The 12,299-nt window shown below is 38.5% G+C and overlaps 1 protein-coding gene and 1 long non-coding RNA gene across 2 annotated transcripts in view; one reads left to right on the forward strand and one right to left on the reverse strand.

The window, feature by feature from the left end:
• LOC115224552 (serine-rich adhesin for platelets-like) overlaps positions 1–12,299 on the reverse strand; it is a 77,163-nt gene that overhangs the window by 27,253 nt on the left and 37,611 nt on the right. Inside the window, exons 2-5 of the mRNA XM_036513268.1 lie at positions 9,443–9,528; positions 7,961–8,082; positions 4,153–4,309; positions 1,765–1,789 (exon numbers count right to left, since the gene is read on the reverse strand). Coding sequence (XP_036369161.1) covers positions 1,765–1,789; positions 4,153–4,309; positions 7,961–8,082; positions 9,443–9,526 — 388 coding nt within the window. The 5' untranslated portion in view covers positions 9,527–9,528. The remainder of the gene's footprint in view (positions 1–1,764; positions 1,790–4,152; positions 4,310–7,960; positions 8,083–9,442; positions 9,529–12,299) is intronic.
• The window catches only part of LOC118767897, a 26,522-nt gene continuing 22,421 nt past the window's right edge, over positions 8,199–12,299 (forward strand). Inside the window, exon 1 of the long non-coding RNA XR_005003806.1 lies at positions 8,199–8,209. This is a non-coding gene — a long non-coding RNA (uncharacterized LOC118767897). The remainder of the gene's footprint in view (positions 8,210–12,299) is intronic.

The following is a 12,299-nucleotide window of genomic DNA, read 5'->3' on the forward strand; positions in this document are numbered from 1 at the left end:
AACTTGGTTCAGTCATTTGACCGCGGCCATGCTAGAGAACAACCTTTAGTCAAACAAATTGACCCCAGGACTTATTCTTTGTAAGCCTGGTACTTATTCTATTGGTATCTTTTGCCAAACTGATAAGTTACAGGAACAAACACAGACATACAAGCACGCACATGCACATTATTATTATTATTATTAATAGTAATGGAAGACAACAAAAGAAGGAATGAGACCTCAATATTATGTAAATAGAGGAATTTATCTGTAATGCAATATGTGACAATTATATTACAGATATATATATACACATATATATATACATATATACATACATATATACATATATACATACATATATACATATATACATACATATATACATATATACATATATATATATATATATATATATATATATTATGTGAAATAGAAAGATGAACAATCTTGTAGCAGATTAATCAAAAGTTTAACCGATACCTTGGTAGCAAAAATCACAGCAGAAGACAGCACGGTTAGAGGTACAACCATATGGTGTTGCAACCGTGCGTTGGTGCGGATAATTGAAATTAAAATATTATTGGTGAATTGAAGAAATGGAGCTGAACGAAGATTGAACAGAAATCGTTTTATTTCATTCTACACGTGTTTCGAAAGGCACAATTTACCAAAATCCGATTGAATAATGAGACCATATTGTGTCTTTCTCTTCAGGAAGAAATAGGAAATCCGTTGGAAAAAACATTCTGTTTTTGTTTTTTCCAACGGATTTCCTATTTCTTCCTGAAGAGAAAGACACAATATGGTCTCATTATTCAATCGGATTTTGGTAATTGTGCCTTTCGAAACACGTGTAGAATGAAATAAAACGATTTCTGTTCAATCTTCGTTCAGCTCCATTTCTTCAATTCACCAATAATATTATATATATATATATATATATAATATATATATATATATAATATATATATATATATATATATATATATATATAATATATGTTTGTCACATATTTCAACTGCTAAAGGCAAGTACACTGCAGTTACCATGAAGAAAAAAATCTCTCTTATGGTAAAAGGTGTGAAAACACCCCGTTCGTTTAGTGTCGCCCTCTATCAGGAATTTGAGACATCGATGTTTTCAGTTTGTTGACTCTTGCCGATCAGATACACAATGGGCTTCTTTCAGTTTCTATCTACCAAATCCACTCTCAAGGCTTTGATTAGCCAACGGTTACAGTAGAAGTCACTTGCTCAAGGTGCCGTGCAGTGGGACTGAACCCAAAAACATGTGGTTGGGAAGCAAACTTCGTACCACACAGCCACCCCTTTGCGTGTGTGTGTGGTGTGTGTGAGTCTTTGTGTTTGTGTCTGCCCCTCACCATCCACTGCTTGACAACTGATGTTGGTATATTTACATTCCTGTAACTTAGTAGTTTGGCAAAAGAGACAATAGATTAAGTACCAGACTTCAAAAAAAAAGAACAAAAAAAAAAGAACCAAAGTCAATCTGTTTGACTAAAAGAAGAAAAAAAAAACTTTAAGGCAGTGCTCTAGCATGGCCACAGTCCAGTAACTGAAACAAGTAAAAGGTAAATAATATGATATTGTATTGCCCAATATGTCATTTCTGTTTCAAGATAATAGGATGTAATTTGAAGGTGGTTTCGTTGCTATTTCTAGCAGGTCAAGTAACTATGGAGAGAGTAAATGTATAAGATAGAGAGGTAGAGACAAAGAGCAAAAAGTAGGAGAGAAAATGAAGGACAATAGTACTCACAGGATCTTCTAATAATTGTGTGAATCTGGCAAAAACAGAAATGAAGGAAAGGTGAGCATTTACATTATTTAAATCAGTGTTTGCATTAATGAGGTCAGCATTTAGGGATTTACCGTGGTAAATATCTAAAAGTTTGAATTAGAAATTATGTCGTGAGGAAAAGACATGCGCTAAGGGACGTAATATTCAAGTTTATTTCGGCTACTACGGAGAAAACTGTCTGCAAAATTTGAAACGACCTGAGCAAAGGTTAATTGAAGAGTTATGTCCCTTGGCAGGAAAGACCCGTCTCTGTGGGTATGGTAGACCAACGAAAGTTTTCCAGAAAAGGGAGTGTATGGCAAATGTTAGTGTGTTTCAAGGTTGGTGTTCATGTAGAATTGGAATGTGTGCAGTGGTGCTATATGTGCAGTGTGTTCCAGGAGGTGGGACGTGCCCAAAGGATGCGTAAGAGAGCGTGTGTTGATTTGTGTGTATTATTTGTTAATATTTTGGTTAAAACTGGTTAAATTCCTTTGTGGCATTTATGAATGCGTGGGGGGTGCGTGTAGGGGTGCAGTATGTGTGGGGGGCTTATATTGGGGAGGGTGGAAAAGGGTCTGTTGGGTGGATGTCCATTGTGTAAGGGCGTGTGTATCTGAGAGTGTGTCTCTGTGTGTGTCCTGGTCAAACTCCTTACTGGATTCCCAGGTATTGGTTGTAGGAGGGTCAAAGCTGAGGGACTAGCAGTTACAGTCATGATGGGGAACGTAGGTATGATACAATGTATTTCCTTTCATGTGGGCAAGGATTAAAAATTTCACTTCTGCTGCTCAGTTATTATACATATATACATATATATCTATATATAAATATTGGGTTGTCTGGAAAGTTTGTGCCGATTTATAGTAGCTTACTTTTCGACTTATTTTTAGAACATGATTGAGTCCATAAAATAGGATTTGACTACACTTCCATTTAGATCACAGTTTAAGCTATCTTTTCATGGAAGAAGGTTTATGTTCCTATAACCTGTGTTAATTCTGTAACCCTTTAAAATGGAAGATAAGAAAGTTCGTTTTCGGCACTTGATGCTTTGGGAACCAGACAAAAATTGCTGCAGCTCGGCTGGGATGTGTTACCCCACCCTCCATATTCACCAGATATTGCTCCTTCAGATTTCTACTTATTCAGGTCTCTGCAGAATAGTCTTAATGGTAAAAATTTCTTGGATGACGTAAAAAGATACCTTGATGAATTCTTTGCCATGAAACCCCCTAAATTCTGGGAAGAGGGTATTTTCAAGTTAAAGAAAAGATGGAGACGCATTGTGCAACAAAATGGTTCATATTTGGTTGATTAAAAATGTAACAGCAAGTAATTTATTGACCTTTTTCTTTCCTTTAAAAATTGGCACGAACTTTCTGGACAACCCAATATATGGGTGCTACTTTAGCGTGTGGTCAACTGCAGTGTCCTACTTTAGCATGCGGTCTACCGCAGCATCCTGTCTATGCTGTGAAATTACTTTTAGCATACTATCTATCTTTTCTTACCCTTTTACACATTAGCATGTGATCTACCTCCACTATAAGAACTTTATACTACAGGATGATAAAAACAAATTTAATAATGTTGAATAATGATTTATTAATAAATCTTAATTAATAATACATACTTCGTACATCATTTAAGATTGCCACAAACAAATTTATGTGTTAAGAGAAATTTTCTAACAACATTGTAATGGTTAGAATTAACTCAGATTAAGAGGGTAAGAAAAGGTAGACCGCACGCTGAAGTAGGACCAATATATGTGTGAGTAGACACACACACACATACACATCACCTATTTCTTTACTACCCACAAGGGGCTAAACACAGAAGGATAAAGAAGGACAGACAAATGGATTAAGTCGATTACATCGACCCCAGTGCGTAACTGGTACTTATTTAATCGACACTGAAAGGATGACAGGCAAAGTCGACCTCGGCGGAATTTGAACTTAGAACGTAGCGGCAGACGAAATACCTATTTCTTTATTACCCACAAGGGGCTAAACACAGAGAGGACAAACAAGGACAGACAAACGGATTAAGTCGATTATATCGACCCCAGTGTGTAACTGGTACTTATTTAATTGACCCCGAAAGGATGAAAGGCAAAGTCGACTTCGGCGGAATTTGAACTCAGAACGTAGCGGCAGACGAAATACTGCTAAGCATTTCGCCCGGCGTGCTAACATTTCTGCCATCTCGCCACCTTCACATACACACATACACATCACCACCACCATCACACAACATGACAATCAAATATAATCGAACCTGTAAAATGCAAGATAAAAGCTCATTAAAAAAACCCCAGAAAAAATGCTTTCTGTGAAGAATATAAGTTGCCATAGTTACCGGTACATGACGAATGAGGGTGATGTTGATGGTAACATTTTGAAACTCTCTCAAAGCCTCCTTTATCTCCTTGCTGTTCTCATTGCTGTCATTAGCACTTAAAACTAAAAACCCCTTGCTGTTGGTTTGCAGACCATCCAAAGAAAAATTTTTAGATCTGAAGTATATAAAGTATATAAAGATAATGCATAAAGTATATAAAGATAGCAATAGATGCTACATTAATTCAAAATAGCATTCCATATAACTTAATTCTTAAATCCTTTTATTTCTTTCAACCATTTGTCTGCAGCAATGGAACAAATCGACCCCAGGACTTATTCTTTGTAAGCCTAGTACTTATTCTATTGGTCTCTTTTGCCAAGCTGCTAAGTTACGGGTACATAAACACACCAGCATCAGTTGTCAAGCAATAGTGGAGGGACAAACACAGATACACACAAACACACACACGATGGGCTTCTTTCAGTTTCCGTCTACCAAACCCACTCATAAGGCTTAGGTCGGCCAGAGGCTATAGTAGAAGACACGTGCCCAAGGTACCACGCAGTGGGATTGAACCCAGAACCATGTAGTTGATAAGCAAGCTACTTACTACACAGCCACTCCTGTACCTAATGTGTATATACTATAAAAAACAAACACCACAGCTGCAATATTTGTCTCAAGAGAACATCTTGCAGAGAGGCTGCATGCTTGCTTGTTTGTTTATAATGGCCCATCAAAGTTGATGGGCCATTACAGGCACAAGATCTGAAATTTGGGCAGAGGGGGCTAGTTGATTACATCGACTACAGTACTTGACTGGTGCTTATTTTATCAACCCCGAAAAGATAAAAGGCAGAGTCACCCCTGGTGAAATTTGAACTCGGAACATGAAGACGGACAAATTGCTGTTGAGCTAACGATTCTGCCAGCCCACTGCCTTAATAATAATTATCCTGTCTATTATAAGCAGAAGGCTAATGTGTCCTCATAAAATGAAAAGCATTGCCAATATAGGTGAACATGGTGCAACCAGTCTGCATTGGCTGACTTATCATGGTAAGATAGCTTACAGCTATAAAAACCTGCAAATTCAATCTCAGGCCACAGAGCCACTAGGCCATCTCGATGTATGTATGTCACTGGTTACAGCAATTTGGTCTCTCTTCTTGTTACCTTTTCTTATATAACTGTGTTGCATTCAACAAAAGCACAAACTGTAACTTCTGGTGCCGAGTAACACACATTAATTATATGCAGTCATTTAGTTTCTTTTCACAATATTATCCAGCAAGTTATATACAGAAGACACTTAGTCATTGTGTTCACTGAACATCGACCCATTAATTTATTGAATGTACATCATCATCATCGTTTAACATCCACTTTCCATGCTAGCATGGGTTGGACGATTTGACTGAGGATTGGCGAACCAGATGGCTGCACCAAGCTCCAATCTGATCTGGCAGAGTTTCTACAGCTGGATGCCCTTCCTAACGTCAACCACTCTATAAGTGTAGTGGAGGCTTTTACGTGCCACTAGCACAAGGGCCACTCAGGCGATATGTGTGTGTGTGTGTGTGGTGTGTGTGTGTGGATGGATGTATTGTGTCTGTCCTCACCACCAGCCATCACTTGATAAGCGATGCTGGTATACCTTTGTCCCTTTGTAAATATAAATGATCCAATGAAGATTCATGGCTTTGTGGTTACGGTGTTCAGTTCACTATCACAAGGTCAGAAGTTCAATTCCAAGCAGTGTGTTGGGTCCTTGAACAAGACACTTTATTCCACATTGCTCTTGTCCACTCAGCTGCCTAGATGAGCTGTACTTGTAATTCAAAAGGGGCTAGCCCTGTCACATTCTGTGTCACGCTGAATTTCCCTGAGAACTACACTAAGGGTATGCAGGAGTGGCTGTGAGGTAAGAAGCTTGCTTCCCAACCACATAGTTCCGGGTTCAGTCCCTCTGCATGGCACTTTGGGCAAGTGTCTTCTACTATAGCCTTGGGTCGACGAAAGCTTTGTGAGTGGATTTGATAGATGGAAACTGAAAGAAGTCCATCATATATATATGTATATATATATATATATCTACATATATATGTATGAATGTATTTGTGTGTCTGTGTTTATCCCCCCAACATCGCCTGACAACTGACACTGGTGTGTTTGCATCCCCTGTAACTTGGCCGTTCAGCAAAACTGACTGATAGAATAAATACTAGGCTTACAAAGAATAAGTCATGGGGTTGATTTATTTGACTGAGAGTGGTGCTCCAGCATAGCCGCAGTCACATGACTGAAACAAGTAAAAGAATGAAAGAATATCTGTGGAGCGCTCAGCCACTTAATTTCACAAGCAGGCTGTTCCATTGGTTGGATCAACTGGAACCCTCATTGCCATAACTGACAGAGTGGCATATATATTATAGACACCAGAACCTTAAGAGTATGTTTGTCTGTGGAGCACTCAGCCACTTGCACATTAATATCACAAGCGGGCTGTTCCATTGGTTGGATCAACTGGAACCCTCATTGGCATAACTGACAGTGTGGCATATATATTATAGACACTAGAACATTAAGAGTATGTATGTCTGTGGAGCGCTCAGCCACTTGCACATAAATATCACAAGCGGGCTGTTCCATTGGTTGGATCAACTGGAACCCTCATTGTCATAACTGACAGAGTGGCATATATATTATAGACACCAGAACATTAAGAGTATGTATGTCTGAGGAGCGCTCAGCCACTTGCACATTAATTTCACAAGCAGGCCGTTCCATTGGTTGAATCATCTAGACACCAGAACATTAAGAGTATGTATGTCTGTGGAGCGCTCAGCCACTTGCACATTCATTTCACAAGCAGGCTGTTCCATTGGTTGAATCATCTAGACACCAGAACATTAAGAGTATGTATGTCTGTGGAGCGCTCAGCCACTTGCACATTAATATCACAAGCGGGCTGTTCCATTGGTTGGATCAACTGGAACCCTCATTGTCATAACTGACAGAGTGGCATATATATTATAGACACCAGAACATTAAGAGTATGTATGTCTGAGGAGCGCTCAGCCACTTGCACATTAATATCACAAGCGGGCTGTTCCATTGGTTGGATCAACTGGAACCCTCATTGTCATAACTGACAGAGTGGCATATATATTATAGACACTAGAACATTAAGAGTATGTATGTCTGTGGAGCGCTCAGCCACTTGCACATTAATATCACAAGCAGGCTGTTCCATTGGTTGGATCAACTGGAACCCTCATTGCCATAATTGACAGAGTGGCATGTATATTATAGACACCAGAACATTAAGAGTATGTATGTCTGAGGAGCGCTCAGCCACTTGCACATTAATTTCACAAGCAGGCCGTTCCATTGGTTGAATCATCTAGACACCAGAACATTAAGAGTATGTATGTCTGTGGAGCACTCAGCCACTTGCACATTAATTTTACAAGCAGGCCTTTCTGTTGATTGGATCAACTGGAACCCTCCTTCATTGTCGTAACCGACAAGGAGCCAATAGCAGTAACATTGCAGGTTAATAAAACATTTGGAAACCCAAACTTCAGTGTTACCATTGCCCACAAACGCAACCTACCTCACACTTCAAACAACCAACAAAGGACACATGGCTAATTGTCTCACTAAACGTGTACCTGAAACACAGTCCAATATATTCCTCTACAGAGTGGGGATGGTCATGCCAGGGATCACAGCTCTGCACTTTAGATCACAGCTCTGCTGGATTATGATTGATCTGGCACTAAACAACCACGACGATAATAAGAAATAAGAAACTTACCCGATGCTGCTGTTTACGTCTAATGAGAAATTTGTAAAAGAAAAATTTCCGCTGCCACCATCGTAGAATTCTATAAAATCCTCCTGTGCATTATTACCAATATACACTTCACTGATCCACACCTGTTAATAATAATAATAATAATAATTTTGTCTTGGTATAAAAGACGGGCTACAGCAAATATTCTGTTTTAAGGAGGACAACATAGAGAAAAATATTTTGTTAATAATAGTAGTAGTAGTGGTAGTAGTGGTGGTGGTAGTAGTAGTAGTAGTAGTAGTAGTAGTAGTAGTAGTAGTAGTAGTAGTAGTAGTAGTAGTAGTAGTAGTAGTAGTAAGAATAATGATGATGATAATAATAATAATAATAAATGCCCGGATGCAGTACCAGGCTGTGGCTCTTGTGGTTTCTGATCTTAACTGATTGGAAGTGTTATCATGAACATTGTTCTGTCTTGGTATAAAAGATGGACTACAGCAAATATTCTGCTCAATACCACAGATTTGCTTGTCAGTTGTTTGACCTTAACCAGTTGAACATGTCTCTTGGTGGCTGACAATATGTGCATCTCTGATCATGAGCAGAAGTAGTGGGGGAGCATCATAGCCATGTGTTGAGAGGGATTCTTGGAAGTTTGGGGGTTTGATGTAATTGACTAGCTTCCCTCTCCAAGAATTTCAGGCCTTGTACCTTTAGTAGAAAAGGATTATTATTATTATTGTTGTATTAAAACTCACAGCTTACACATATATATATATGTGTGTGTATGTGTGTGTGTGTGTGTTTGGGTGTCTGTGTTTGTCACCTCAACATCACTTGACAACCGATGCTGGTGTATTTACGTCCCCATAACTTAGCGGTTCAGCAAAAAAGACCGATAGAATAAGTACTAAGCTTACAAAGAATACGTCCTGGGGTCGATTTGCTCGACTAAAGGTGGTGCTCCAGCATGGCCACAGTCAAATGACTGAAACAAGTAAAAGAGTAACATCATTATCATTTAACCCTTTTGATATCAACCCAGCTAAAACTGGCTCTGAGTACAAATGTCTTGTTTCCATAAGTTTTGAATTAAAATCTTCCACTAAACCTTAGTCACAATTTATGTTCCTAACTCTAGCTTAATGATAACTAAGTTATTTTACTAAATTCTTTGTTATATTTAAAGTAAATGAAAGAAACACAGAGCATTTAAAATAAATACAGTAACGAAAGGGTTAATGTCCACTTGTCATGCTAGCATGGGTTGGACAGTTTGACTGAAAACTAGTAAGCTAGGGAGCTGCACCAGGTTCCAATATGATTTGGCAGGGTTTCTTATGGCTGGATGCCCTTCCTAATGCCACATAGTTAAAAATCAAGAAAGGGGTAAGATCAAGACAGAGAATGATCAAGAGAGAGAAACATACAAAAGGCAGTACAGATAATGATGAGGATCAAAAAAAAAAATAGAGAGAATGGAAAGAGAAAGTGAAAGTATACCTTTGGCAGTGTTTCGGTGAGTGAAAGACATGTGGAAGCCAGCAGCAGTAGTAACAATAAGTATGGTAAAATTTTAGCGGACATTTCTGAAACAGAGATAAAAGAAAGTCATTTCCATGCATCATTAATTGATTAATTTGAAATATTGCTAATGAATGCAATTTTGCTTAAATTAGATAGGACATTTTAAGATTAATCATGGTTTTGTGTTTGATATAAATAGCAGTCACTGTGGAGAGAAAAAGTTTCAGTCATTCTATCAATGAGGATGTCCTGCAAACCCCAGTGGAACAAAATCCCATCATAACTGTTGAGGAACTAGCAGAGAAGCTGGGATTTGGCTCTTCAACCATTCATTGACACCTGTGTGCCATCTGAAAAGTCAGCAAATTGGGTCAATGGGTTCTTCACAAATTTTCCGAGTCTAATCGCATGCAGAGAGTGAAAAAGTTAGGCATATGTTGTCTGACGAGCCTTCAAACAGAGACGAAACTTGTCAGTTTAATCCCAGCTTTTTATACGCATGGAGACTGAACAAAACTTGTTTACACTTATTTACATTTTGAAAGGTGATTTATATAGGTGCAAGAATGGCTGCATGGTAAGAAGCTTGCTTCCCTACTACATGATTCTGGGTTCAGTCCCACCGTGTGGCAACTTGGGCAAATGTTTCTATGACAGTGTTGGGTTGGCCAAAGCCTCGAGTGGATTTGGTAGATGGAAACTGAAAGAATCCTGTCGTATATGCGCACACGTGTGTGTGTTTGTCCCCACCAACACTTGAAAACCGGTGTTGGTTTGTTAACATCCCCGTAACTTAACAGTTTGGCAGAGATAGAATAAGTACCAAGCTTTAAAAACAAAATACAAGTACTGGGGCTGATTCGTTTGACTAAATCTTCTTCGAAGGTAGTGCTCCAGCATGGCCACAACCAAGAACACAACAGACAGCCCAGTCTTAGAATTGAGCTATCTCACTAAACACCGAGCCATGCGCATATATATATATATATATATATGTTTTAGTCATCTGACTAAGGCCATACTGGAGCACAGCCTTTAGTCAAAGAAATCGACCCCAGGACATTCTTTGTAAGCCTAGTACTTATTCAATCAGTCTCTTTTTTAGGACCACTAAGTTTCAGGGACATAAACACACCAACATCAGTTTCTAAGCGATGCTAGGGGTAATAAGTACAGATGCAAATAAATAGACATAAATATATATATGTGTATAGGACAGACTCCTTTCAGTTCCCGTCACCCAAATCCACTCACAAAGCTTTGGCCGGTCCTAGATTATAGTAGAAGATACTTGCCCAAGGTGCCATGCAGTAGGGCTGAACCTGGAACCATGTGGTTGGGAAGCAAACTTCTTACCACACAGCTAAACCTGTGCCTATATATATATATATATATATATATATATGTATATGTATATATATATATATATATATATATATATATATAATATAAATAAAGGCAGCAAGCTGGCAGAATTGTTTGTTAGATCACCGGGCAAAATGCTTAGTGGTATTTCATCTGCTGCTAAGTTCCGAGTTCAAATTCTGCTGAGGTCAACCTTGCCTTTCATCCTTTCAGGGTCAATAAATTAAGTGCCTGTTGCATACTGGGGTCGATCTAATTGACTAGTTCCCTCCCGCAAAATTTCAGGCCTTATACCAATAGTACATACATACATACATATATATACATACATGCATACATATATATATATACATACATATATATACATACATATATATACATACATATATATACATACATATATATACATACATATATATACATACATACATACATACATATACATACATACATACATATACATACATACATATACATACATACATATACATACATACATATACTACATACATACATACATACATACATATATATATATATATATACACATATACATATATATATAATATATATGTATATGTGCGTGTGTGTGTGTGTGTATATGTATGTATGTGTGTGTGTGAGAGAGAGAGGGAGTTTTGTTGCTTACATTGTTGGGTGGCCCTAGGTAACCCGGGGTCATGGTGGAAAGGGACCAAAACACCTACCAAGCTGCTGCACAGCTAGATGAGACATGAACTCCTGCATTCGGGGACAAATAACAGCAATACCCTCAGCATGCAAAGTATCTACCCTAAAATGTGTGTGTGAGAGAGACAGGCTTCCACACACAATCTCCACTGGCCAAATTTATTCACAAGGCATTGCTCAGCCCTAAGTTATAGTGGGACTGAACCTGAAACCACCTGTCCTTGGAAAACGAGTTACTTAACCAACACAGCCACCCCTGCGTGTGGAACTGTTGTATGCAATGTTGTATGCAATGTGTATGAAAATAGCAGCCAAATTCGAGGGAATTTGGCTGCTATTTTCCTAATAATGATCACGCAGACATTTGCTCTTTATCTTTATTGTTGTAAACAGGGGAAAGAGGTCAACTGAAGTTGTCTGACAGCATTTTGCCACATACACACACATAAACATATACACTTGAACACACTTGCACACACACACACACCACACTCTCTTTCTTTCTCACACACATACACCCACAGACAATCACACACACACACACACACATATACACACAGTCACATACACATGTGCATACATTCACAGCCTCACATATACACCCACACATATATACAGGCAGCAAGGACGCTGTTTACTTTGTTGTCATATAACGTTGCACATATCTAGAAAAACATTTTCGTATCAATTTTACTGCATAATAAATTTCCCAGTAGCAACAACAACAGCAGCAGCAGCAGCAGCAGCATCAGTAGTGTGCAAAACAAAAAATAGGAAC

The sequence above is a fragment of the Octopus sinensis genome, linkage group LG25 (assembly GCF_006345805.1).
Source record: "Octopus sinensis linkage group LG25, ASM634580v1, whole genome shotgun sequence".
In the NCBI taxonomy this organism is placed as follows: domain Eukaryota; kingdom Metazoa; phylum Mollusca; class Cephalopoda; order Octopoda; family Octopodidae; genus Octopus; species Octopus sinensis.